The 27,294-nt window shown below is 40.6% G+C and overlaps 3 protein-coding genes and 1 non-coding gene across 10 annotated transcripts in view; 2 read left to right on the top strand and 2 right to left on the bottom strand.

Moving 5' to 3' along the window:
• The window catches only part of map3k10 (mitogen-activated protein kinase kinase kinase 10), a 136,155-nt gene that overhangs the window by 58,691 nt on the left and 50,170 nt on the right, over positions 1-27,294 (top strand). The window lies entirely within an intron of this gene.
• Positions 1,326-8,294, bottom strand: c9h19orf47 (chromosome 9 C19orf47 homolog). 3 transcript variants are annotated; one of them, XM_061046851.1, is made up of 8 exons: positions 8,254-8,294; positions 7,231-7,318; positions 6,230-6,344; positions 5,914-5,995; positions 4,679-4,804; positions 4,439-4,588; positions 3,432-3,505; positions 1,326-3,333 (listed from the first exon to the last, which is right to left on the bottom strand). In XM_061046851.1, the coding sequence occupies exons 1-8, from the start codon at positions 8,270-8,272 to the stop codon at positions 2,779-2,781; spliced, it is 1,209 nt and encodes a 402-aa protein (XP_060902834.1). In that variant the 5' UTR covers positions 8,273-8,294; the 3' UTR covers positions 1,326-2,778. The 3 variants fall into 3 exon arrangements, with proteins under 3 accessions (XP_060902834.1, XP_060902835.1, XP_060902836.1); XM_061046852.1 differs by having other exon boundaries at positions 4,514-4,588; XM_061046853.1 differs by lacking the exon at positions 8,254-8,294 and adding an exon at positions 8,134-8,200.
• fosb (FBJ murine osteosarcoma viral oncogene homolog B) lies at positions 9,676-18,475 on the bottom strand. Of its 5 annotated transcripts, XM_061046850.1 has the most exons (6): positions 18,177-18,475; positions 17,718-17,905; positions 15,595-15,978; positions 15,078-15,185; positions 14,270-14,668; positions 9,676-14,109 (listed from the first exon to the last, which is right to left on the bottom strand). In XM_061046850.1, the coding sequence occupies exons 1-6, from the start codon at positions 18,238-18,240 to the stop codon at positions 14,044-14,046; spliced, it is 1,209 nt and encodes a 402-aa protein (XP_060902833.1). In that variant the 5' UTR covers positions 18,241-18,475; the 3' UTR covers positions 9,676-14,043. The 5 variants fall into 5 exon arrangements, with proteins under 5 accessions (XP_060902833.1, XP_060902832.1, XP_060902829.1 ...); XM_061046849.1 differs by having other exon boundaries at positions 9,676-14,668; positions 17,718-17,965; XM_061046846.1 differs by having other exon boundaries at positions 9,676-14,668.
• Positions 25,352-25,425, top strand: trnak-uuu (transfer RNA lysine (anticodon UUU)). Its single transcript has one exon. It is a non-coding gene; the product is annotated as a tRNA-Lys (tRNA).

Below are 27,294 nucleotides of genomic sequence, written 5' to 3'. Positions count from 1 at the left end.
ACCACAAACAGCACACGCACACGACGACCCCTCCCGCATGGCATTGTGGGTATATAAAAAAAAAAAAAAAGAGAAGTCGTGAGGCGTTGCTGCAGTCCAGATTTTACATTACAAAAAAAACCAAAAACGTGTACAAATATCAGTTCATGATGTGTTTTCGTGAAAATTAGACTTTATTTGTTAATAGTTTAAAATAAATAAATGGATAATTAAATAAGAATACTTCTATCAATCAATTAATTATGTTTGCATAACTGGCTATTTGGCAAAGGCTACGGGTTATTTGGGCTACATACAAGGTTGCCCTGTACTTACACAAATGAAATGACTGAATTAAAAATAGCGTTATAAAAAAAAAAGAAGATTACGTCACTCTTATTTTTTGGAAGTGACCAGTTGTCACCATTAAAAATAGGCTGATACAGCTTTTGCTTGAACTGAAATCCCCTCTATAAACATCAGATTGTGGTCGAACCGGAGCGCACTGATGACTTTAGCTGATAAGGTTTTTCAAGGAGATACAGACGGACAGCAGGAGGCTGCAGGGGCCAGAGGAGGAAGAGTGAGAGAGCGACATCAAGGGGACATCATTGCAATTACACCTGCAGAAAAATAGCTGGTATTTTGTCTTGGGGTAATACGTTGCTCTCTGCAAAATTGTCGGATCTTTAGTGGGTTATAAATTAACTTCCTACGGTTTAAAAAGCATCTGTGAGGTGTTCCTCATTAGCAGCAGAGGAAAGTCTCACCTGAGGGCGTATTAGTCCTGGAGCAGGCCTTTCTGTCAGTGAGTCATGTAAACATTGTGGTTTTACATCTATAATTAACGTGCCCTTCTGTGTAAAAGCTCCTCCTGGGTAAAGCTGTGATTTCCCTTAAAACAGCATATAGAAACACATTTTATCAATCACTGATTTATCATCATTTAAATGCTTAAGAAACAAGTCCTTTGCATGTTTTCAACTTTAAAATCAGGAGGTCAGTATGACGCGAGTGCACAAAGCAGTAGACCGTTTTATACCTACAATACCACAGATAATAGTAGGTGGAAATTTACTCTCAGATGTACCTTGCTTAGGACCACAGTATCTGCTAAGTGAAGTTTTAACATTGTAGCAATGTGCCATATTTATCTGTTATTTGTACTGAGGATGATGTAAAGATGTAATTTTAACTGAAACAAAGTTAAGAGTCGGTTTTCCTGGTTGCAGCTGCTTGAAGTCTTCCTTTGATGAAACATTTACATAAAAACAGGTGTATCAACCAACATCATGCAGCGGTTTCTATAAATTAACAGGAAAAAAAAAAAAAAGAAGAACACCAGATATGTTTGAACCCTTCTTCTCTTTTAATTATTTTCCAAGCACACTTTTTTTTCTTAATATATTTAAAAAAAAAATCCCAACAGTTCATGGTTTGTCTCTTAATACTTGGTTCTTTAAAACAATAAACAATCCCTACCATGATTTGAAACGCTCAATTATTTACAGTGTAACAAAGTTCTAGTGTGAAGTCTGAAAGACTAAAACAGTACACGGTTGTGAACGACCCATTTAGGGTAAAAGGTGAACTACCTACTGAGACCCCTAACACCAGGCCTGATGGCATCTGAGTTTCATTACATGTATACATGATACAAGAACGTCCACATAGAAAAATATGAAACATGTTCTGTGCTGTTCCAAATCAAGTCTAACAAATCTATACATTGCATTTCAAAATAAACCATATTCTCGTGATCCAGCCTTCTAGTAGGTGCTTATAGAAAATGTTCAGTACTGTGGTAGAAAATCTGACATGCTCATCTGTAGGTCAAAGGTGTGAACTCCTACTCCACAAAGCGCAGAAGAAGAGGTGCTGTGTTTCGTATCGATACTCGTGTTCAAAGAGGTTGTTCTGTGCGACTATTTTATATTTCTTAAAGATTCAAATTAAAAAAGCTTAAACATTTCCTACTTTTAAATCATGATAAAGGAGGTAATTATGAGGTGGTGAAGGTAATAAGAAATAGAAGCATTTAACCACTAACCCATGGCTCCTCTTGTGTCTGCTTTTCTTTTGTTTATTTTTACTTGAATAAATAAAAATTAATCGCCTGAGGTGTTGAGAAAAACTTTTTAAAAAATGTTTTTCCATTCTTGTCTTACTATGTAAAACAACAGTTTCACAGCAATTCCCTTAAGTTAAGTTCTAACTTATTTTAAAATTCTTAGCAACTTTCTTACAAATATCAAAAACGACCAAATATTTCTTCTTGAAGGAACATTTTTCTTTTCTACTCAAGTGTTTTCATTCAGGAGGACCCTCAAAAAGGTAGTTTGTGCAGCAGCACCATCCTTATATGTGGACATAAAAGCTAAAAGTAAAAAAAAAACATTATGACAGCTATGCTGATGTCATGCTCATGCCTTAAGCTCACGTGAACAGCTAAATATATATATTTTTAAATGACATATGGCAAACATGACTAACAAGCACGATAAATAGCTTTTGGGTTGAGCAACATACCGTGATATACAGAGAACTTTAAGTCCTCAAATAAAAAGATTAGACACTTAAAAAAAAAAGGATTTTCAATGGCAGCATGGACAAAATGAATTAAAAACACATTTACGTTCGTCTTCCACTAAGCAGCTTTGAATTTGTCTTATATACAGGCCAAACTCTCAAATCTTAAGTCTGGTATGTTACCAGGACAGATGGAAAAATGTGGATATACAAATTCTATAAAGGTGGATAGAAAGATTCTGAATAACTTTAGGATGGGGGCAGGGAGTGTTAGGTTTTCTTGTTGCCTAGTCTTTTAAAAACACTGATAGCCCTGACGTCCATCTGGGCTCCCACAGACTCTCCCCCTGCTGCCACAGCTGCCCCAGTGCTGCTGCTTACCTTGGGGCTTGCTATGGTCAGTCTCTCCTGAGCCTTCGGCCGGGTGCTTGTCACCCTGTTGTCCTGTGTGTCAGCAGGTGTTGCTGATACGGCCGTGCTCGGGTGCGAGACAGGGAGCTTGCCCAGTCTCTGAAGCACACTGATCTTGGCAGGGGGGAGACCATTAGGGGAAGAAGATGATGAGGAGGGAGAGGTGGGAGTGTCAGAGGGAGGTAGTTTGAATTTGCCTCCAAGGCGCCGTAGGGTAGTTGGGGCAGGTTTTGTAGCTGGCTCTTTCCTCTGGGAGGGAGGGGCTCTCTTAAGAACCCCAGCGTACTGGAGGACAGAGCCTTCCCCGTCGCTGTCGTCCTCGTCTTCCACCGCCATGTTCCCAGCCATTTTGCCAGGCTTTGGCCTTTGGTCCTCTTCCCCCCCTCTATCCAGTCGACTGAATACTCCGGTGGGCTGCCAAATATGAGCATAATGAGCATAGAGGTATTTTTGCCTGCATCCAGCTTAATGGAATACAAAGTGAGCTACCAAGAAATACGGACAGAACTCACCTTGTTAGTGCTCGTTGTTGTGTCTGCCTTTGATTCAGCCCCGAGTCTTGCAAACACAGAGGTGCGTTTCGAACCTTTTCAAGTTGAAGAGCAAGCAGCAATTAGAATTTTAAAAGAAATTATACATAAGAATAATTGTCACTGCACAACTGTTCTAGGTTTTGTTTGTGTTGTGATAACTGAGCCACGGACAAAGACTGAGCTTACACATTAACCAAAAAACCTACTTGGTTCTGACAATACCATGAGATAGAAACTGAAGAAAACATTCATCCTCCAATTTGTAAGGATTGTACTAGAATCATGGAATCAATTGATCTTTGTGAGGGTGAGAGTTTTATTCATTCACGTTAGCTATTAAGGTTTTATTTAGAAGCATGCACTATGTGGACATGTCTAGCTTATATCTTGAACCAGTTGACCTCAGGTTTTTTCTTTGGATGTTTTGCGTCATGGAACAGAAATATAAATGGCTGTGGGTAAAGAGAGAGATGGATGACATGCACCTGACAGCATCAGGAATGGGAGTCGAACCTGCGACCAGTACTACGGGGACTGTAGCCTCTGTACACTGGGCGCCTGCTCTGCTAACTGGAGCCTTTCTCGAGAACTACTTTGAGGTTTTTAAGTTGGTCTGAGTTTAGTCCCCCCCCAATAATAAATAAAAACAGTTCACATAGTTGCAACTCTTTTCAGAGACAGATCCCATAACAGAACACCTGACATGCAAAATAGCTTTATAGTCCGGAAAAATAGATCAAATTAAGGGGAAATTAAAAAGAGAAAAAGAAAAAAGGCTAGCACAGTTTGACAGATGGATCAATTGTTAGTTAAGTGTGATGAATTAGTGAAGGAAAGGTGTTACAATTAAGACAGGTTCAGTGTATCAACCCTGAGTCGCCTCATTCAGTTTTAGTATGAAAGAAGACGATGAAAACGTTTAGTATTGATTAGCCTTGGTAACTAGTTGGAGCGGGTTGTAGGCGAGGCCATTGGGTCAGGCCTACCTTTCTTGGCCTGCTGGGACAGGATGCGGCGTGTACGAGGCGTGGTGCCTTTGGGCATGTTGATGATGTACTTGCCTTCCATCTCAGCTGTCACACGTCGGCGCTTCACTGCTTGCAAACCGCTCCCCTCGTCAGCTGGCTGACTTACAACTGACAAAGTAATGAGGAGAAGAGGATGAAACCGAGGGAGCAAAAGATGCGGCTAATGACTCCAAAAAGGATGGGAAATAAGGGATCTACCTGCTTTGCTGCTCTTGTTCCCCTGCATATTAGACACTGTGACAGAGAGCCGGTTGTCAGGTCGACGGGCTGGAGTGGCTGGTGGGGAGTCATTGCTCAAAGCGTTGGCAATCATACGAGTGGCAGCTGAGTAGAAAAAAGGAGGTGTTAGTTAGCTTGTTTCCTAAAGGAAGTCTATGAACATGTCACATTCTGTCCCCAAGACCAGATCAGAGGAAAGCTGGGCTTCAGAGCTATGTGAGAGATGCCAGATTAAACACAAGCTTTAAAAAAAAACATGTTCTGCTAACAGATGAGGCTAATGTGCTTCTATCCTCTAATGTATTCATTTTCATGACTATTTGTTGTCGGACATAACAACGACAAACCTTTTATTTTGCAAAACATTAGAGGTTAGCCCTTGTAGGATATTCCCACACAAATTAAACAGGACGCTAAACCTGATTCTTTCTTTCATTAAGTACCAGAAGCCAGCTTGATAACTGTCTTCTCTATTAGATGTTGCTTATTTTCAATTAAAGTGAAGATTTAGTATAATGTAGATATCTTTGTCTGCATGCCATTTGTTTTCCACAACAGCTGCTAGGTGCAATGTAGCAGCTCATGTAACAATAAAAGACGGTGGCAGTCTGCAAAGACAGGCTCTATACAGAAATTACTACAATACCGTGTTCTGATGGACAACATGTAGTCACTGACAACCTGGTGGTAGAATATACACCAAATTCAAACACCTATTCATCATGACGATGCATCAGCAGTACCGTAACACTGCTCTGCTACGGCTGTAGAAGAGTTATCAGCAAATAAGGGAGAATAGATGACTATGATTTAAAATGACTACTGGTTTCATTAGGCTCTTGATCAATGGACGTAGCAGTGAGCAGATCAGTACATTTTAACTACTATGGTAATGAAGTATAGTTAGCTAAAGCCTTCAAGAATTGCTCATGCTCTCACTACATTTTCAATCAAATATTTGAAGTTCCATTAAAAGCACAAATCAGGGCTCCTATGAAATGTCAGCCTCTTTGATTAAATCACTGCAGGTCATTGAGTGGTAGTGTACAACTGCTCATACCACTTCTAGAAACATACAAGCCATACAATAGGACATATGGTATTAAAAAAAACCTGTAAGTCTGAGAAAATGTCATATTACATACATAACAGTGTATGACAGCGAACATGTTCTATAGATGTTTGCTGTGGAAAAGTTAAGCGACCATACTCACGAGTATTGGCAGTTCTTCTGAGCTCAGCTTTAACACTGGTCTGTCCTGAGGAGATGGCTTCTGTGGCCATTTTGCACATGTCCTAGAGAGGGAATACAAATTACAGAGATTATATAAAGTCACAGTGAACAATGAGTTGCTGACCTGACAGTTGCAACTTCAAAAAAGACATCCATTATACATGACTGCATTCATAACAATAGAGGAGATATTCAAGGGCTAAATTGTTTCTACATGCCCGCACCGATGACATCACAGCATCCATTTAAAAATATTTCATTTATTCAGAACATTTGACCGTCGGGTCTGCTCTCACCTGTCTGTAGACTTGCTTGGCATGTTTAAGAATGGCAATAATGTCCCCAATGACTGTGATCCCAAGGTCCATCATGATGTCTTTACTGAGGTCCATCAACATGTTCTTGTTAATTCTGCAGTGACCAGGAAAAATATAAATTACTGCATGTACTTCTTTTCTCAATCTGGAGTTGCGAACAATAAATAAAAATGTTATTACTTTATTATGACATTATTCATGACAGTCACTGCAATTATTAACAGCAGGATAAAACACGCTGATTACATTTTTGAATCTATAAAAGTTCACCAAGATCACTAAATGGTTAGTTTGGACCATTTTTTTAAAATTCTTACCACAAGACCATAATTTACATATATGAGGGTTAACGTCTTCTCAGATGATATCATGTGATGATAATGTCATCATCTTACATCATGTCTTACTTACTTACTTACCGCTTCAGACTGAAACCAATCAGTTAAACCAATTACTTTATCGCAGTGACGCGGTTCAATTGATGGAAGAGACTGTCACAACTTACTTGCACCCTGGTGTGTGATGATGCGAAGGAAACTTGCATGATCACACTACAATTCTGTCTGGCTTGTATTTCTAGTAATTTGGTCCCCTGGCAGTGAGAGTTAAATGAATGTGGCCCTTGCTGTGACCAACATTGCCCACCCCTGCTTTAAACGGTTAGAAATCCAAACAACAGTAGTGTCTGTAGCTCATCCTGAAGAACTGCAAATGTTTTTATACGGCTACTGATTACATTTCTAATAAAGCTGCTTCTTTCTAATCGTCTTGAATACGTCAAACTACACATCGCATTGATATAAATGCTCAAACTTTGTAGCGTCAGACTCCGTTGCTTGGGCCACCATTTCCATGTTGTACTTATTACGTCATGTCCAGTCTCCTAAGATGCACCCCCTCCCTCCCCGCCCGACAGGGACAGTTTGTCTGAGCAGCATTGTAATGATATATCTAGTACAGAAAAGCAGGCATTATGTTACCTGTTGTCCACAAAGGAGACTGCGTAAGTCACTGCGAGGCCGGCTGGGATCCCTGCATCCTTAAAAAACTGGATCCACTCTGAGGTGGCTTTGGGGGAAGAAAAAAAATAAATTATAGAACATTAAACGTTTGAACAACATTTAACAATCAACTAAATCACCAATGCTCTGGAATAATCTATAAATGTGGAGTAGGGCTACAGCTTTATATGAAACTATATGACTACACTGGGAGAGACAGCCTGGCACTAAACTGTCAGTGGGAGACATAAACCTGAGGAGACAGCAGCATGCTGAGGTCTAACACATGCTGACCACAGCCAGCTGGAGGTTATTTATAACACCAATAATGAAGTGTCGTCTTGTAGTTGGAGTAACAGATCCAGGGTGATGGGAGCTCAACAGCTGCCAGAACAATGGCTCAGTCCAACATGCTGTGACTAATAGTGATGAACTCATAGCTACACACACAGACTAAACTCACATGGTGGCACTTTAGGGTTTGACTCATGCAGACTCACATATGGAAGCCAAACATTTTCCAGTAAAGACGTGTTAAGTCTGATTTAAGATGCACTCATCAGGTTTAAAATACAATTTCAAATCAGTGCGTGTTAGCACAAGTTAGCACAAGACGGCGGTCGACCACATTCACCCATCGATATCTAAAAAATAAATAATAAAAAAAGCCGCCAATCCAGGGCACAACCCTCCCTTTAAGTGTGTTTTAATCATTTTAAGTACAATGAAAAAAAAAATGGCAGCAGAGAAGATTCGCTGGCAGAACCGATTGTGTTAGCAGTCTACATTAGCATGTTAGCATTAGCTTCTGCATTGAATTAAAAAACGCCTTCGACTAACTGCGGCGTCAAACATACACACACCACATTGTACAAAATCTACCCAGTGTTCGGAGTAATGTTAACGGACGTGTCCACTGTGCAGTCAAATGCAGACATAATTAAATATCTCGCTGAGCGGTAACGTTTTTTTTTTTTTTTTAGCCGGCCTTTATGCTCTCACCTGTTGTCACGGACGCCATGTTTACAATAAATGTGCGGTGACGTCAGATACATCCGGAGAACTCGCGCCGCTCTTGTGACGTCACTTCCGTAAAGACTGGAGAGATTCGAATTCTGGACGCTAGAGAGCAACAGAGACTGTGTGGAGTAACACCGGGAAGCCTTTAGCAGACATCCACGGTGATATGATGACTTGTTCTAAAAGTGTTCGCACTATGCTGTTTATTAAATAGTATTTAAACCGTTGAGTAATGTCAACAAAGAGTAGATTGTTTAAAACCAGCAGACACAATAGGCTCTACAAAAAGCTGTAATTTGGACAATTTTCTGGATGTAAGTCTACTATACACAATAGACTCTCCTGTGAGCTTTGTATTTCTCTTCACCAAGTTCTTAAAGATATTTAAGAAGAGCCTTCTCCATAGCTGCCTCCTCCCTCTGGAACTCACTCCCTACACACATTCAACACTGCACCGACCCTCCTACTTTCAAATCACTTATCAAAACTCACCTCTTCAAACAAGCTTTTAATGTATGATTGTGATGTATTTTCTGTTTTCTGTAGTTTACCTTTATTGTTGTTATCTTTATTGTTGTTATCTTTATGATTTGTGTGTAATGCTGCAATGTCCGTTAGTCTGTCCTTACTGTGTTGTTCTGCCATTTGATGTTGTGAAGGTAGGCTATAAGCGTTAGGAATCTTTATGGAAAACATCTTGTTCATTGCAATGATGACCTACTCTATTCCTTATTTCATGTATTGCTTTCAAACCAAGTTAAACTTTCATAACGGGTTAGTCTTTCCTAGCATATTCTTCAGTTAATATTGGTTTGCCCTTACATTTGCGTACAAACAGCATCAGCTCACTTCTGGTTTGCAGAGCTTTTAATGCTAATAATAGGAGTCTCCTCTGTTTTTGACTGTTTGGGGGCTTTTCAACTAATCAAGAAAATAATCCGCAAATGAAATGAGGAAAAGAAACCATGGTGAAGTACAAAACATATACATGTACACCAGGGGTGGGCAACTGGCGGCCCCCATCAACCCTCAACGTGGCCCTCGGGTCAATTTTTACACATCAATTAAAGAAAACATGACTACACCTGCCATGAAATCATGCAGAGCAGAAATATGTCCAGAATAATATTAGATCACTGAAGTAAATTTGAGACTTAATCGACTGTAATCGTTTTTCTAAACTACAATTTGGCCCCCTGGCAGTGAGGATTAAATGGAAAATCCTGCCAGATTTGCTGTGACCAAAGTTGCCCATCCCTGATGTACACAAACAAGTTACATGTTCAGCACCTGCAGTCTCAACTTGAATAACACAGCTGCAAACTTTCATTTCTTTTGAGCACAAAATACATACATGGGTCATGGGGAAGAAAGAAGACTGCCTTTGTAATATTGAGAGACAAATATGTTGTAATATGTTTATTTATGCATTTTCTTCACAATTTGGAAATACATGGCATTTGGTCAAACCATCTTGATATGAGACAGCTCACCCAACTTCTGCAGTCTAGAAACCATGAAATTAGTTGATCATGTAAACTTTTATACAGTAACAAAAAGGGCCAGAAGCTGAAGTGGACACACAAGATCTCAACACAGGGTTTGCAGAAGCAACATGGCAAGTTTTCATAAACTTTGGTCGAAGCAATGAGGATGAAGTTTTGAAAAACAATTTATCAGAACATAAATATGCTGTGCAAAAAGTTTTGGTGTTTGTACCAAAATATGGCCAATTGAAATCAGAGCATCACAAGGTAATCGTGAATATTTTTGTGTTTGAAATGACTTATTATTGAAGTCTCACAATTCTACATCTAAAACAAGTTTCTTTGGCCCTTTCACTGAGGTAGCCAAAAAATAAAGCAAAAAGCCCTGTTTTAAATTTGACATTTTTGCTCCAAGAAAACACATGAAAAGAACTTTGCAAAAATCAAAAGGAATGACACATTAATGAAGGGATTGATTAGAAAAGAAGCAGCATTGACTCCTTGAAACCTTGCAAGTGCCCCTACACATAATCAAACATAAAAAGAAAAGATCAAAATATTTTCGTTGTCATGATTGTTTCAAAACCAAATGTTAAAATTGTTTAAGGATAATTTTTCATCTTTTAACAAAATGATGTAACTTAAGCAATACAGCATCACACTTGACATATAGTAGCAGTCAGTTTGAGCACTGCGTTATATGCTACATTATGTTTATCCAAGAAGATAGTAAGTATTGCATTTGATTTTAAATCAGCTTATGAATGGGAAAATTAACATACACAGCAACATTTGCCTTAGCATAGAAAAATAGGAATGCTCTTGTTCAGTTGACACCAATAAAGCCATACAGGTAGAGGTGCATGCAGTTTCTCTGTTTCATAATAGTAGATGATAATATTTATCATTTTCTTAACTACTCCTTTGTGATTGTAACTTTATAGAAAAAAAAGCTTTTGGACCACTTCAACTAAACCCCAGTCAAAGATATTTGATAAAAGTATGAATCCTCTGTGAGCTGATAAGGGGCTTAAGTGTGTAGAGTGCAGGCACAGTACAGGGGCCCTCTGAGACCAACTTTAAACATCTTAAAGATGTTGCAGGAAATTGATATTAAACTCTGATGAAATCAAAGCGTGATTTCTCGGCTCGTAGAGCTTTAGCTGCTGGAGAATTCACTGTTCATGGCTTCTATTCTGCTTATAATGTCCTCAGCGATGTGTGACCCTATAACCTTACAATGTGAAACTGCCTCGTTATTATAGTAAACTATAAGTAGCACCACATAAACCTATGTACATGAGAACTATTGAATATGTTTTATGCTTATTCTGATACACCAGAACATATTCTCATCACATTGCATTTGGAGAGAACTTAAAAGGCATCTTGACATCTGTACAAACACAGTCATAAATTCAACATCAAAATAAAATGAGGTCTGCCCATTTTCTGACAACCAAGAGCCAAATTTGAACACAAATCTACATTATTAATCCTGTAATTGTTGTGAATAAACATTTTTTATTTATTGAAAATAAAGCTTCTTATCCAGCAAATACAATCACAATAAAGGCTTTATGTTATTTAAACAACAAATTGAATACAAGAATGATTTAACAAGATAATGTTAATATCAAGGCTTAAACTGTGGTTATCCTTCAAAAACACACATTTCAGTTAGAAGCAACAATGTTATGGAGTGATATGTTTATACTGGACAGAAATGCATACTGGGTTATTAATACTTTGCCCTTTAAAATGAAACAGTTTAGTCTTTATGTTGTAGTCTGAACACTTTTAATACGTGTATTAACATTCAATCACACTTGTTTTTTTCCCCCTCAGTTTGATCTGCTAAGGATCAAGTGGCATTAAGGTGTCAGTAGCATTAGGACAGACCTCACAGAAAAAAATGAAGAAACAAAACAAAGGCGTTACCACAACCTTCTTACATCATCATAATAAACATACATTGAATGTAACTTGTATAGTGCTTTATATTGTTTATAAAACATAAATACACATTGACAGAGGCAGTGACATCGTGCTTCATTTCTAGGGACAGGGCAGTACTTTAATGTGTTATAGTCTTTTTTTGTTCCTTTAGAAAAATATTCATTTTAAAACTAAACCTCAGTAACATCTTTTCTTGTTCTTCATTGACAAAAATATCCCATTTAAGATCCGCAAACATTCATACTTTACAATCATGGTTCATACACTTTTATATACATGTGATTTGTATATACGTATGTATATGCATATAGACTTTTAAGATGTTTTTTTTTTGTAGTGCACAACATGCCTCCAAAGTTGCCAAATGAAAATACAATAAAATAAAAAAACAATTGTTACAAGGCAATAATAGTAACAGTTATAAGGAAATATCCCGATTGAAAAAAAAAAAAAAGACAAACAAAACCAAGATACGACAACAGTACAAATAAAAGCAGAGGTCTACGCAAAACAGATACACAAACGAACAAAGACATTCAAATATAGAACAACTCTCACTCAAACATACAGGAAAAACAAGTCGTACAAATTCACAGGCAAAGGGACGCTCACTCCTCGACATCAGCCCACATGTTCTCCCCCCTTTTTTTTTCCAGGCTTGCTTTGTGCTCACGCCATATCAACCTCAATAAAGAAAGAAATAAACGGGCCAGGTGCCTCAGAGTGGACGGACGCACTCACAATAAACGCACCCCGCCTCGTCTCCGCTGAGAGAACAGGGGAGGTACAGAGACCACTGAGCCCAATGTTTAGAGGTTGTCTGAATCACTACAAAAAACAGTCTCTCCTCTAAATAAAGGCATTCACATCTGATTGATTCTCAGCAAAACACCGAGCTGGTGCGCTGCAACAAAACAACTGTATCTTCAGTTCAGAGACTTTAAAGCGATGTTGTGTATGTGCGCATGTAGGCCCAGGGTGATGAGGCTCTGTGGTATGGAGGTGTTTATCTGAGGTCAGCCTTCCACACAGTTGGCAAGAGCAGGATTTTTTCTTTCTTCTTTTTTTTTTTTTTTTTTTGCTTTGTTTTAAACATTTGGTTCCAAAAATCGATTGTTTGAATGGGCGTCATCACTTTTTTCATCATCTCCCATTTGAGTCTGTCCAGCTTGGTTGGGCTTCCTTCCTTAATTCCTCATAAACCTCTCTCCATATTCACTTTCAACAAAAGATTTATCTCATCATTAAAAAAATGGCTCAGCAGGAGACAGTGGCATCTGTCTTGCATTTTGCGTTCATTGATTATGCGTTCATGTGCGTTTGTGTTTTTAGCTGCTGTTCTCTGTAAGGATCCGCTCAGAAAATAAAATACTCTTCTGAATCAGCAGGGTCCTGTCCTTTTATCAGAGGGTGCAAAATGGTGTGTAAGCTGGCTTGTCTTTCACTCAAGGTCCCAAGGGCTGGAGGGGGTCTTCGGGCTCTCAGGGGTCGAGGACTTCAGAGAGAAGAAACAGAGAGACAGAGGAGGAGAAAAAGAGATGGGCAGAGATGGGTCGCATGGCAGGTAGGCAGACGGCAGTTTTTAAAAAAACCAGAGAAGAAAGCACAAGATATAGTGGTGGCTGTGACAATCAGATCCCAAACTTGCCAAGTCCAAGCAGCAGATGGAGAAGCAGAAGAAAGTCGAGCAGATGAAGCGTAAGAGGTGAGCAAGAAATCAGCTGTCTGTCTCCCACAAGAAAAGACCCTGAACAAGGTGTCCTTCGTCCCTATTTCAGATTTGCACAAATACATTCAGCAAGAGGAAGAAGGGAGAAAAAGGATGGAAGAAGAATGAGAGCAAGAGCATTGGGCAACCGACAGAGGGAACAAGGTGGGGGCTGTGGTGCCCTTTGGCATGTCAATGTACTGTGCATGTTGACGATTTAGAATATTATGTGTGAAATAATCCGGTAATTCAAAGCACTTGTGCTGGCATCTTAGACTTGACTCAGTCTTATTCACTCCTCTTGTCCATTTTCAGGTATACTGATCATATAAAAAAAGAAACTTTCTTTTGTTTAAGCTCAATGTTAAATGTAAAATCTAATATTATTCATGTGCAACTATTTGTATGGCTCTTTATTGGAATGCATTATAGAATGTTGAAACTTTGAATCAATCATTCAAATGTTTTTTTTTTTTCTCAAACTTTGAGGCTGATACTGAAGGAACTGTGCATGTACTTGCCTCTGGCTCTACTTCCAGCCAGCATAATGTGTGTGCGTGTTGATATGTGTGCGCGTGTGTCTGTCGGTCAGTCAGAGCGCCAGCAGCGAAGGCGAGTTCAAGGAATCAGATGACTGCTCGCTACTGCTGTTCCGCTGGTTGGCACTGACCCCGCAGGCTCCCTCTGGGTAGGTGAACACAAATGAAGATGTGTATGAGGTGTTGTAGCTGCCAATGGCCGCATCGTCATGGTTACCACCACCACCACCACTGTCGCTGGCCATAAGGCACGGCCCGCCTTGTGTTGGCTCACTTGAGCCATAGAAAGAACTAGAAAACTCTACCTCCTGCATCATCCCTGGCTGAGGCTGCGGCTGGACTTGCTGCTGCTGCTGCTGCTGCTGCTGCTGCTGCTGCTGCTGCTGCTGCTGCTGCTGCTGCTGCTGAACCGTAGGCTGGGAATGTGTAGAGGACGGATGGGCTGTGTAGGCAGGAGGCAGATAGAAAGAGTCTTCCTTCACAGCCAAGCCCACAATGGAGACGGGAGGATGTAAGGTCTGGGGGGCGAGCTGGGGCGGCACTGGAGGGAGCTGCGCTGAGCCCTGCTGGGACTGGTCCTGGTATGGGATCTTGCAATTGGGCTGATGGGCCACCAAGACAAACTCCAGGCGCTCCTTCTCCTTCTGCAGCTCAGAGATCTCAGCTTCCAGCTCGGCCTTCTCCTCCTCCAGAATGTCCGTCTCCTGTGGGCAGGTACAGAGAACGATAGACAGAAGGGCATACGGACGGGACAGAGGTGTGTGAAATGGGTAGAGGAGGGAAGAAGATGCAAAGCAGAAAGAGAGAGAGAGTGTGTTAGCTACACTTAACCTCCTTCACCTTCACCTCCTGCAGTGTTTGTGGAGGTGGATGCTTTCATCACAGCAGAAATACTTTCTTAACCTGCAGTTGGAAGGTGGCTTATGTAAAAGCTAATTAATCGTGCCCAATGTAACATGGGTATAATTGTCTTCACGACACTCTAGTACAGTAATCCTCTCTTAAACGCGCATGCACACATTTATTAACACACTGCAATGTTATGGGAGGTAACATGGAGTATGTCATTATGATCATTACTCATTCTGGCAGTTATAACAGGGCAAAGCTCACCGACTGCAGTCTGTCTGTGAGTTCTCGTCTGCGGTTTCTGCATTTGGCGGCTGCCAGCTTGTTTCTCTCTCGACGAACACGCCTCTTCTCCTCTTCCTCAGGTGAAAGCTAGGATGAACAAGAAAAATGATCTGCAGATTAGGGTACAAGATTTGCCTTTCATTTTGAAAAAAAATATTTTGTGTTGTCCAAACAACAGTGAGAATGCCAGAAATGGTTAAACATTTATTTACATTTTTTTTTTAATTTGTAGGGGGGGAAAAAGAGTATATTTTCTAGCTGTTCCCTCTTCCCACAAAGCTCTCCACAAAGACCTTATACTCTCTGCCCTCTTTCCTTCTGAAGTAACTTTTTTTTTATGAGAAGGTCTGAAGTTGATAGGAAGTGATTGGTCATCTTAGAGCTTAACATCACTGTGCAAAGTAGTTGGATCTTATTCTTTCCCACCTTTGTTCATACTGTACCTACAATACACATGCAAGAGTCAACAAGCAAACCATCAAACACACACACTTACTAACACACCAACATCTCCATCTTCACTCACAGACTCGTCTCGTGTACGGCGGTTACGGGTTCTGGATTGGCGGATGGGGCCCGGTGCGGGGCCTTGCGTTTCAGAACTTAGAGGGTTGAACCCAGACCCAGAAGAATAACTGGGGCCTGGCATGTCATATGGGTCAACCAGTGACACTGGCTGGGTCATGGTTGTGGTGCCAGTGGACCCACTATGTCCAGAGGCCTGGGAGGAAATGAGGGTTGGTTGTACCATCCACTGCAAGTCCTGACTGGTGGTGATGGCGGTGACGGTGGGCACAAATGAACCAGGCATTTCCCCTCCAACACTAGTTCCTGGCCCGCTGCCCACTATGCTCAGGCCAGCTCCTGCTGACACACACTCCTAAGCAGGAGACAAGAACAAATCTAGTTTCACACAACATACAAAGCCACCATCCATAAAGTAACACATTGAGACACAGAGGTAGCAAGACCTGGAGGAACAAGCTTGAAGCAGCTTAATTTTCCTTTTCCAAAAAAATAATTATTGTTGTCATCATGCCAATCTCACATAGACTGTACCTCAACAACACAATGCTACAATATCTGTTACTCCAAATGCACTGATATGAATTTATTACAATACATTCTATTCAAGATCCTATATTAATGAATAAAAGATAGACTTAAATTAAGTCTATCTAAACATAATAAGACGAATTAAACATAATAAGATTATAAAAAACAAGCAAAACAAAACAGTGTCTGAAAAGTAATAGGTAGACATAAATCCTATATATCCCTTCCCCTTTCTCTCTTATATTTTATTAATTCATATATTATTCCATCAGAGATCCTATGTTTAATCATTTAAATACTAGTGAAGGTACACGAGTACATAGGTTAAAAATTGGCACGTCAACCTACTACTTGACTACTTTAAGTTAAGTGCTGTGATAAGTAGATTAAAAATGTGTTTACAAAAGTTTTTTAACTCTTAATCTGACTCTCAAAGATAGTCAATCGTTCGAAATTTGACTAAAAGATTTATTTAAAAAATATCAGTACGCCTGTTATAAATTGAGAGTAACCCCTGCATTCACTGTTTACTTATAGGTTTAGAGGTAAACATTATATCGGTCAAAAAAAACCCTGAAGTTTAACTCTTTAGCGTGTGTTTTTGTGTGTCTTCTTTTATATTAGACTAGGGGAAGGAAGTATCGAGTTTCATTAATATTCATACAAAGGGTGTTATGACATTGGGACAGGCAGCTCTTAAAACGGTCTCCTCGACCAATCAGCGTCTCCCCCCCCCTCCTTCTTCCTCCTCCCCCGTCACACCCCCGGTGTTCCCCTTGGCAACGCGACGTAGCACTCCAAAATAGAACAAGCATTTACGTCACGGCGAGGCCTGTGAGAGGAGAGCGGAGAGCGTGGAAGGAGAGAGTAGGGCGAGGCGGGGCTTCCACCCTACGTATGAGAGTTCCAGGACTCTGTCATCCGTTCTGCGGCGTGCTGTAAACTAAGCACGTTGTCAAGGCTCGAGAAACCGGTCTTTTTCAACAACACATAAGTAAATAGATGTACGTCTTTGTCCGGTGGTATACTTAGCAAGCTGTTTATATCGAGTAACACAGTGACTAAAAATAACATCACTAGTAATAAAAGTGGAATAAGCAGGCTATAGGCTACAACTAAAGTCTGCAAAATATGATTCAATTCATAGATAAAAATGACAGTGTTTTTGATATGTAGGCTAAGCTATTTTCTTTCATGATTTTAGTTGCTTTTTTTTTTTTTTTAGTATGCAGCGACAAAGCGATAATTTTACCCGTAAGCAAATCTTCACATTAACCGTAATTTCTCATTTTAAACTATGCTGTTTAAACCGTTTTGTTTTAAAAACAATAAATCACACAATGGTCTCCGTCAACATGCAGAGCTGATTTATGGTTCATGTAAAATGGGCTACAAGCACAGTTCAATCTTTGCATATGGCCATGCACTTTTAAGATATGTTAAATTTGTTTAAAAAAAAAAAAAATCAACGTTATTATTTTTTTTAAACCATCCGGTGATGGGCAAAACGGGATTCCAACATTGTTAACATGCAGTATTTCCCCCTATTCGTCTCAAACTTACCTGCGGAGCACTGGTGGTCGGCGGGCTCCCGAAGGAGTCCACGGAGGAAAGGTACTGTGACTCGATGGATGGAGACGAGCTTCCACGGGATCCGCTGTCTGCGTCACCGGGGAACCCTTGGTACATCTCCCAGGAGGGACCGAGAGAGAAGGGGACACCTGCAGGTACCGGAGTGTTGTCGATGTCACCTGCAGCAACAGGGCACCGGTACAACCAAGAAGATTAGGTACTAAAGGGCAGGTAGCATACTGTAAGAAGAGAATGACTCATGTTAAAGGTAAACCTATGACTTTGTAAATCTACTTTTAAAACCCGAGTCTGTAGCTATTTTTTGCCTGCATACATTTATCGTTGAAGAAAACTAGCCTACTTCCTCAACTGGCAGTGTTTATAGTCTATCGGCATGCTGAATTGTTCTGTAAAGCCCAAAATAATAGTCTAGTAAATTGTAGAACTGACCGGTGGTGATCTTTTTGTTACTCCCCGGTGAGATGCTCTTGGTCTCTTTCCAAAAAAGTTGCATGAAGAAGCTTTAATCCAGTTCCCCTTGTTAAGGGGGAAGTGTCCAAGTTGAGTCCGTTAAAAGGTCTGCTCGTTTAAGCTTGAAATCCTCGGAGATGTCGTCTTTTGCTTGTCAAAAATGTGATTGTAGATCCATAAAGTCCGTTCACTGTACGACGGTGGACTTTCGCCTGTATTACGGTGCACAGTAGCCGATCTTGTCTTATGAATGAATCCATCCTCCTCGAGTAGACAACCAAGGCATCTCTAACGCGAGAAGTCCCGCCTCGGAGTTCCGCTGACGTACATGACCATATTTGTGCTTTTGTGCTGTTGTGTTTGGTATCCTTGGTGACGTTCGTTGAGGGATTCCCTCTCCCACTGAAATGGACCAGAAGCTCACCTCGCCGGCGGATAATAATAGCTGTTTTTAATACTACCATAAGCACGAGATATTTCTCACCGTCTGACAATTTCTGAGGGGAAATTTTAAGAAATTTCGGGTGATGAAAGTGGAAAGTTTCTATTTAGGAATACAAGCTATATAGGCCCACAGCTATCAAGGTTGGAAAATGTTTGGGTCATGGCCACGTCAAGAGAAATAAGCCTATATTCCAATAATGTCTGATATAGCTATAAGCATTTGGGGAGTGTTTTGGGCTCATTTATGGGTTGAAATATTAGATTATATTGACTTAAACATTGTTTTAGTCCTTATGGATAAAATAAAAAAAGGCTTTAGATGGCTACGGATCTTAGTTTGGAAATCATCAAGGCAATTGTATTAAAGATGGAAGATATTGGCGCTATATAAAGAATACCTTGGCTTACTTAGGCTACAGTCACAGAGATATCTAGGTCGCTCCGGGACGGCATCCCTGCAGACATGCGAGGGAAATCCTTCTGTAAATTTTCTCAGGACACGCCCTCGGGAGTCCTCTGAGTGCTTAACTTGTAATCCGAGGAAAGACTCCTTTTCATGTATGTCTAAACACTCCCCAGACCTGAAATAAGACACTGTGACAGGTATTGATTAACTTCTGGTTTAGAGGAGAAAAAAAAAACACATTCAATAACAGATAGCCTACATTTTGAAAACACCCAATCACTCGGTTAGATTTAGCCTTCATATTTATGGATTTTAGTGTAGGCAAGACTGTATGTCACATAGGACACGGAGCAGAACAGCAGCCTCATAGAAAAACATAAATTGGTAAACAGCAGTGTACTTCTGTCATGGACAGTGGGCAGCAGTGACGGTAATCAGCGCTTGTCATTGCAAACATCACCCAGCCGAGCACAAAGTGATTCATTATCATAGCCTACATGCGGACACCAGTGGGAATGTGGCAGGTGGGAGGTTAGCTTTGCTTGGGGGGGGGGGGGGGGGGGGGGCGCTCCACAGGCTCAATACGGGAAAATTGGTGGCAAATCATGAATGAAATTCTAAAAGATTTTGTTTGTGATGTCAAAAAAAATGTCACGGGGCGGGCATGCTTCTGTGTACAGGACCAATGTGTGAAAAGGCGTGAGCAAAAATGGAAGAGTTGGGGATAACAAAATATTAGTCAGCGCTTGCAACAACGTCAGAGACGAGGATCCACGGAGGACGTTGTGTCCCATCCGGGCTGCCATTACCGGTGCTGTGCTGCTGAACCGGGATGACTAACTCCGTCGATGTAAGTTGCTCATGATGGGGAATTATTGAGGTGAATGGCTGATAAAGCAGGCGAACATCCCACATGCACGGGGAAAGAAATTACAATATCAGCGGAGTTCACAGGGTAAGGGCAAAGAATCACAGAGGTGATGACTAACGAATAGCCTTCCGCTATGATTACAAATGATAACAAATTTACGGATAACATTTTCCACAGCTTACAAAACATATTTTTCAGTCTTAATACTGAACAGTGTGTCACAAACGGTCAGCGTTACCAGTTAAAATTAAGCTATTTTAGGCTTAAACAAGCTGGTCCGGACCATGTGCTATCCACGGGTCCTGCTCTGCTCGATGTGTGTAGCGTTCCGTCGCCCTGGTTACGCCGTTCCCTCTGACGCAAGGACGTATAAATTTGGTCTTTTTTGTTATGCCGCCTAGCAACCGGTTTCCGTGGCAACACACTGTGAGTGACAGACAGCGGCAGCACACAACATGGCTTCCGGATTCTTTCAGTGAAAGGAACAGCAACGTATCTGAGTGGCCTACTGCAGGGAAGGTTGTTGTTTTAAATCCGTGTTTGTTGTTGTTTAAAATTGTGTTTTGTGTTGAGACGTCGAGGGGGTCACAGGGAACGATAACCTGACGTTTTTAATGTTTACTAACCGCGTGTAGGTCCCGTGTGACGGTCGAAGCTTGTAAAATGCAAATATGTTCGTAAGTAAGCCAACGCTCAGTGCACACGTTTTTGCATTTTGTTTGCCATTTTTTTTTGTAACCGCTGAATGTGTTTGTAACACGGAAACTGAAGGACTAACTAAACACAAAGTTGTCACGTGAGCCTCATGAAAGAGTCTTTGTTTTGATGTAACAACAACTTTTTCTGAAGCAAAAAAATGTCAATTCTGTAAGACTTCTTTCCTCAGCAATCTTGTCAAGCCAAAGTTTATTCATAGAGCCTTGCACATTTAAATCAACCTCAGTTGATCACAGTGCTGTACAGGATTTAAAAAAAATGGAACTGGATCAAATTAAATCAACTTGAAAATCAATAGGCTATTTCTTGAAGATTATCAATTAAACCTCTATGTTGTTTTGTATGAATCCTTGGATAATAGGTTATAAATCAAATATTTATATAAAACAGACTAAAAATGTATCATAGCGTATCAGTTTGTCAGTCAAGTAACCTACATCCTGTTCAGGTTTCATGAAAGCTTTATAAAGCTTTTAGCTCTACAACATTTTCATCATACATTCTGTAATTGTAAAAAAAAAAAAAAAAAAAAAAGGTTATATCTTTATAATTTTTATTTATCTTACTGTGTGTATCTAAATCTCTGTACCAGTCATAACTACAGTTTGAGTGAGACACATTATGGAGATAAATAAGTCAATCCTCTCTTAGCTATTACATTTCCTGAAGTTTGTTTGTTTACAACATGTGGTGGTCTAGACTCCAGTCGAGCAAGGTAAAAAAAATAAAAATAGACCCAGAATTGTCCAATGCCCCTCGTGTGCTTTGTTTTGCTTGCCCCCGTCTCTTAGTGTATTTTCGGGAAGCCACTAACTTGTGCTGTGCTCATGAGGCCAGCCCTTATTTCCTTTTGGAAGGCGGGCCATGTTTGCCTGATCCTGCCCAAAATATTTGTTACCAGGCAACGACTAGGCCTGTCCCACTTCAGAGTGGTTTTGTTTACACCCCTTCTGGCTCCTTATCCCAACAACATTGCATAACTCTCACAGGCTTTCCCCACCTCGCGGAGAGAAATTTGATCGGCCTCTTCCCTTTAGCCAACCAAAATGTCTCATGCCCTCATACCATAGCTTTTCTCTCTGCCGCTCAAAGATTTCTCTCAGCCTTTGTCTGCTGTACAGAGCAACAAAACTGAAACTGAGACTAAGACTTTTAATGAAAAACTTTGCTTCATTTGACTGCCGGTTCAGCCTTTGGCTGAAGATTCCTGCAGACTATTGTTACAGTATCTTTTAGGTGAAGGTTCATGTCTTTCCCTGAATCTCTTTAATAACATCTATTCTCGTCTAAATCCATTAATTATTTCTTGGCAAAGTAAAAGGACTCCCTGCAAGCCTTTGTTAACATGGCTTTTGTCTATTGTATCAACTGAAATACTCCAGTCTAAATTAAACCAGGAGAGCCCTTTATTCAGTCATTTTGCAGATTGAACCACAAACTTTTGAACCAGGGACTTGTTCTTTTATTCATGCAAGCAATGCGTTCCTTTTCTAAGACTGATATTTAAAACTTAGTTGTCATTGGATGTATAGTCATTATTGCAATCCAATTGGTCAAAGTGATGAAGGTGACTTTGAGTTAATGCCTTCATTTATAAAACAGGTTGGACACAACTGTTTCATAAGAACAACAGCCCCTGCAGTTTGAGGAGGTTTTGTCTGAAACATGCAGTTTGAGCTGTCAAATGGTTTGGTGTTGAGTGAAATCCTAAAAGAAAAAAGAAATGCTTCAGCTGCCTTAAGTCTTCTTTCAGATCAAGAGTGAAGAGCAAACCTTTCATTCGGGGCAGAGTGTAGTTTCTCAGCTGACTCTGATATTTTGTAGCTGTGCCACAGAAAAGGAGCGGAGCTGGGAAACCGTCTGCATTGTTTTTGTTAGAGCCAAATAACAAACAAACTGCCTCGATACCGGCGTCCACCTTCTTCTGATTGCCTGTAGTATTCATAGGGGTAGAGTACTTAACCACAGGGCAGCACACAGAGCAAGCAATGCTTCCTAGAATATCTGCATAACAAGGCATTTGAGAAGCGTCAGACTACATGCCACATTATTGTCCTTACTTATGGGTGTATATACAACCTCAGGATAAGCCCAGTCACCCACCCTATGAAACAAACACATTTTATTTAATTAACAGTGGAGTCTGACTGACATTAAGAGAGACTTAGGTACTAGAAACACTCATGTTTGGACAAGCACTCAACCAGCATACAAAACCAACAGTGTTATTGGTAACAGACATCATAGAGTAAAGCTTTAAAGTAAACAAGGGCAATGAAGTATATAGTTTGAGGGAAGTTTGTGTTTCCATTTTAAAAAAGGGCATGGTATAGTTCTACTGTATGGAGTACATTTTGTCTTAATTTAGTGCCCCTTCTGGACAAAGCGGTATCTGCTATATCTTTGCTGATCCTGTCCTTTCCAAGCATAACTACTTAATGTTTTACTGTGTGAAATGTTGAAATGAAAAGAAAAATGTAAACAAAGGCTATTCCAGTGTGTTTGGCATTCAAAATATCTTGATAGATGTCGCCAATTTCCATCATGGTTGTTTTGATAGGTGATTCTACAATTTCATTTAGCAGACGCTTTTGTCCAAAGCAAAGTACATCTGAGAGTAAGAACAACACACGCAAGGATCTGGAAAGGAGGAAACAACGTCAGTAAGTGCAAACAAGCAGCTTTAAGTGCGATCAGACACAAAGGTGCTGACAGGCAGTGCACAGAGACAATGCACAGGGTGTTATTAAGAGGCTGCTAAATTTAATTTGATCTTCTTCATAACTAGTAAAAAAAAAAAACTCATCACAGTATCTCAAAGCTTTCAAAAAAAACAAACGTGAACCTCGGTTACAAGATTTGAATAGAAAAAAAGCTATAATAGAGAAGTTTTATCTAACTTAGCCTCTTCTATCCATTAGCCTGTCTTAAGCCCCCTTTCTTTCACCGTGAGGGTCCATTATGCTACACTTTAGGATTCCACAGGAAGCCCCTTCTTGAAAACATACCTGAGTTTCCTTATTTACTGTAAAGCAGCAACCTTACAACATTTTGTTACTTTCTGATGAGGATGCAGACTCAGCTTCTGCTTCAGTCAAACAAGGTTTAAATGCACTGGCACCAATGCCACTGGCATTTTATGCTCCCACAGACTACAAGGACACCTTCAGTGGATCCTTGAGACTAAAAAAACTGATGTCGTCTGAAAGGGAAAATTCCCATAACCCTTTCTGTTGGAGGAGCCGGTTACATTATTTACACACTGACTTTCCAGTTTTTCTTGCTTCAGCACAAAGCTCTCTCGCCGCTGACTTTTGCCCTGTTTATGTTAATGCACTTGGGTTTACATGGTGTAATCCTTTTGGCTCTTCTGTTTAAAAAAAACGAGCTTGTGTGTTTACAGGAACCCACACAGCGCAGACACAGAGCCATAATTTACAGTGATCTGTGACAAGGTAAAACATTCATTTTTGTGCATGCGTCATAGCCCTCATTGTCGGCTCTTTTAAGACAACATGTTCTAACATCATCTTAATTCAGATGGTATCAGGCCTCTTACACTTATTTCTAGCAGGTGAGTGAGGCTGTGGTTGACCGTGGCACGCCTGTAAAAGAGCTCCTGCCAGAACTTCATGATGAGGGACAAATTAAAAAGATACCTGACAGCTTTGTTTTAGAGATTGGTTAAAAATAAGATGTATTCTGTTTGTTTGGTATCATCTTAAATCCGACTGGTGTGCAACCACAAGTAGGATCATCAAATTTGAGTGTCTGTGCTGAATTATGTAGCAAGTGAGATCATTACTTTATCAGGCAGAGCCTTTAAATAACCATGTTTCCAATTGTTCAGCGTCAGAACTATTGTGGGGTTCCTTTTTTTTGCCTAAGTGCAGCCATAAACGTCAGCATTGAGGTGCAGAAAGCGGAGCGGATGGCTCTATTGTATCATGCACTGCATGGGAGTCGGATGCCTAAAGTTAAATGCAATCAGTGGGCTTCAGTATTCCACAGCTCTCTGTGACTCAGACTCAAGCAGCGCGTCAATCCTAGCCTACTTTCAACAGGCCCGCTGCCAGTCAGAGAGCCAGAGAGCCAGAGAGAGGGAGGGGAGAGAAAGAGGGTGAGAGAGAGAGAGAGGATGAGATCAGAGGGGGAAAGTAGCTCAGTATATTCAGTTAAATACTGTTGTTAAACAGCGTTGAAGCACTGACTTGAGAGTTTTGTGTTTTTGAGGCATACACTTAGAGTTACCTGCTTTTCCTTTTTTAACAGCAGTTATGTTGAGTCATCATAGCAGAGAAAGCGAGGTTGTTTCTAAGGGCTGCTCCACTGAAAGTCAAAATTTAAATCATCACTCAGAAGGATTTGGATTGTACACAGCAATGCAGGAGTAAAAACATTGCAGGTAGAAAACTTTGAACACAAAGTCTCAAAATGACCATTCTATAGGTCCATCAGAAGTTTATATATCTGCAAAGGGTTTTTTTTCCCTTTGGGGGCCACAGGATGTTAGAAGTAGCAGCAAGGTCAAGATTCTCCAGTGTTCAACGGTTTGAAAAACCAAAAACTGATAAAAAGATATTAGAAAGTAAATTCTTGGTTATGAATCAAGTCGCTCTGAGATTCTTCAGCAGGGCTTTTGGATCTGCCATAAAAGTTTTCTCATTGGTAGAATAAAAGTCTTTCATCTGGTTTTAAGATTTGTTTGAAAATGTTGCCTGGTTAGCTCAGTCGGTAGAGCATGAGACTTTTAGTCTCGAGGTCGTGGGTTTGAGCCCCACATTGGGGCTGGACTTGGGGACCGGAGGGTCGCTGGTTCAATCCTGGTGCGGACCAAGCCTGGAAATTGGTCTGGTAGCCGGAGAGGTGCCAGTTCACCTCTTGAGCACTGCCAAGGTGCCCTTGAACAGCCTCGACCCCGCCCCTCCCCCACCAGCTCAGCAGCGCTCGCTGTGGGCAGCCCCCTCACTCTGACATCTGTCCATTAGTGCATTGTTTGTGATGTGTGAAATGTATGAACTATGAATCACAGAGTTAATGCACACTTCAAATGTGGACACCTAAGATCTGTTCAACTGTATTTGGACATAATTCACTTAGAAACATGGAAACATCCTGACAAAGAAGACAGAACCACCAACAACAGTATAAAGGGCTGATATTCTGCTTCAGTTCGATGTAGCATGCAGATTACTGTGGTTTTTGTTCTTCATCTGTTCTTGCCTCCAAGGGTAGAAATGCTTACAATTCCTGCATGGTTAATCAAACACAGATGCAGTGGTGAGGAAAGTATTTAAAGCAACTGTGAGGAGTTTTTCACTGGTTATAAAACAGCCTGAAACTGATGCTGACGCCTTAAATGACCTATAAAAGACAATAAGTGAAAAGATTGATTATTTGTGTATAGCCTACTTCTTTTTCTGTCACTGCTATTTCTGGGTCACTGCCAGACCAGGCAATTAACAGCCTATTGAAGCCAAAATACCCCTACGACGGGCGCTCACATATTGTGCTGGTGGCATCATTTGGAGCCAAGACATGCACAATAAATATTGACTGGTAGAGCCAAAGAATTGAAGCCCCTCCCCTTCTGCTAACCAAAGCACGCATTAAACTTATCGTTAAAATGCCACTTTCTCAGGTTAGTTACATTTGTTAGTTTGAAGCAGACACTCACATTTATGGAAAGTTAATTCCTCCAGTGTTAGTCTTTGTTATGTTTCCTCTTGCCATTCATCCTCTTCTCTCAATAGCCTAGTGGTTTTGTTGTGCCCCTTATGTACAGAGGCTGTAGTCCTCATCACAGTGGCTGTGGGTTTGAATCCAGCCTCGGCTTGCTTTGCTGCATGTCATCGCCCAGGCTAAGCTTCCAACGTCGCTCATCAGCTGTCCTGTCCAATAAAGGCAAAAAGGCCCAAAAATATAATTTAAAAAAAATCTGCTCTCATCTGCATCAAACAACTAATTGGAACTAAACTCATCATAGAAGTGAACACGTGAACTATGATGATAAAAATCAGCTTGCATTTTTGCTTGAAAGTTTGCCCAAAGTTCCATCTGTTAGCATGGAGAAGGTGGGGTTTATGACCTATACCACACCCAGCCAGCAGGGGGAGCTCTAAATATTTTGGCTTCACTTTAAGTTCACTTTAAAAGACAGAAGGATGATATTTTTTTATTTCAGTCACTACTGCTTATTTATGTACTGGGCAGAATCAGAAAAGAGATAAGATGTTCGATTTGGCCACATGGGCGGCCAGGATTTGGAGCACTTTGCACATCCAGAAAGCAGGCTGTAGATGGCAACCAGCCAACGCTCCTTAAACCATCCCACGGTTATGAGACCTGACATCACCTGGACCACAGGGACTTGTGAATTGTTTTTTTTTATTTTGCACAATGCAGTCAAAGCAGAGCATTATTTATTTAAGTTGATTTAAATTGCTTCCACCTGGACGAGGAGAGCGGATGCCAACCTCATTATTCCCCCTACTCATTCTGTCTGTTGTTTCTATCCAGAAGGCTTTGTTTCAACCTTTATTCCTTAGCTCCCCCCACTTCTTCTGCCTCCCTTACATAAGGACTGCCCTATTTTTTTTTTCCGGGACCAGTGAGAGGTAGAAATAAAGGGAGTGAGTGGGTGAGGAAGAGGGATGATA

This window comes from Labrus mixtus, chromosome 9 (genome assembly GCF_963584025.1).
Source record: "Labrus mixtus chromosome 9, fLabMix1.1, whole genome shotgun sequence".
Classification (NCBI taxonomy): domain Eukaryota; kingdom Metazoa; phylum Chordata; class Actinopteri; order Labriformes; family Labridae; genus Labrus; species Labrus mixtus.
The sequence above is the reverse complement of the archived record's forward strand: the minus strand, read 5'-3'. Positions and strand labels throughout refer to the sequence as shown.

Excerpts from the sequence above, each read along its gene's own strand:
- c9h19orf47 (XM_061046851.1), bottom strand. Across the intron at positions 3,506-4,438 it reads GTCCCAGCAGGCCAAGAAAG|GTTCGAAACGCACCTCTGTG; the intron begins GTAGGCCTGACC and ends CAACTTGAAAAG. Across the intron at positions 3,334-3,431 it reads CAACAACGAGCACTAACAAG|CCCACCGGAGTATTCAGTCG; the intron begins GTGAGTTCTGTC and ends CATATTTGGCAG.
- fosb (XM_061046846.1), bottom strand. The coding sequence starts at position 18,240 with ATGCAACTTTTTTGGAAAGAGACCAAGAGCATCTCACCGGGGAGTAAC. Across the intron at positions 15,186-15,594 it reads ATGGAGATGTTGGTGTGTTA|CTTTCACCTGAGGAAGAGGA; the intron begins GTAAGTGTGTGT and ends TGTTCATCCTAG. Across the intron at positions 14,669-15,077 it reads TCACAGACAGACTGCAGTCG|GAGACGGACATTCTGGAGGA; the intron begins GTGAGCTTTGCC and ends ACCTGCCCACAG.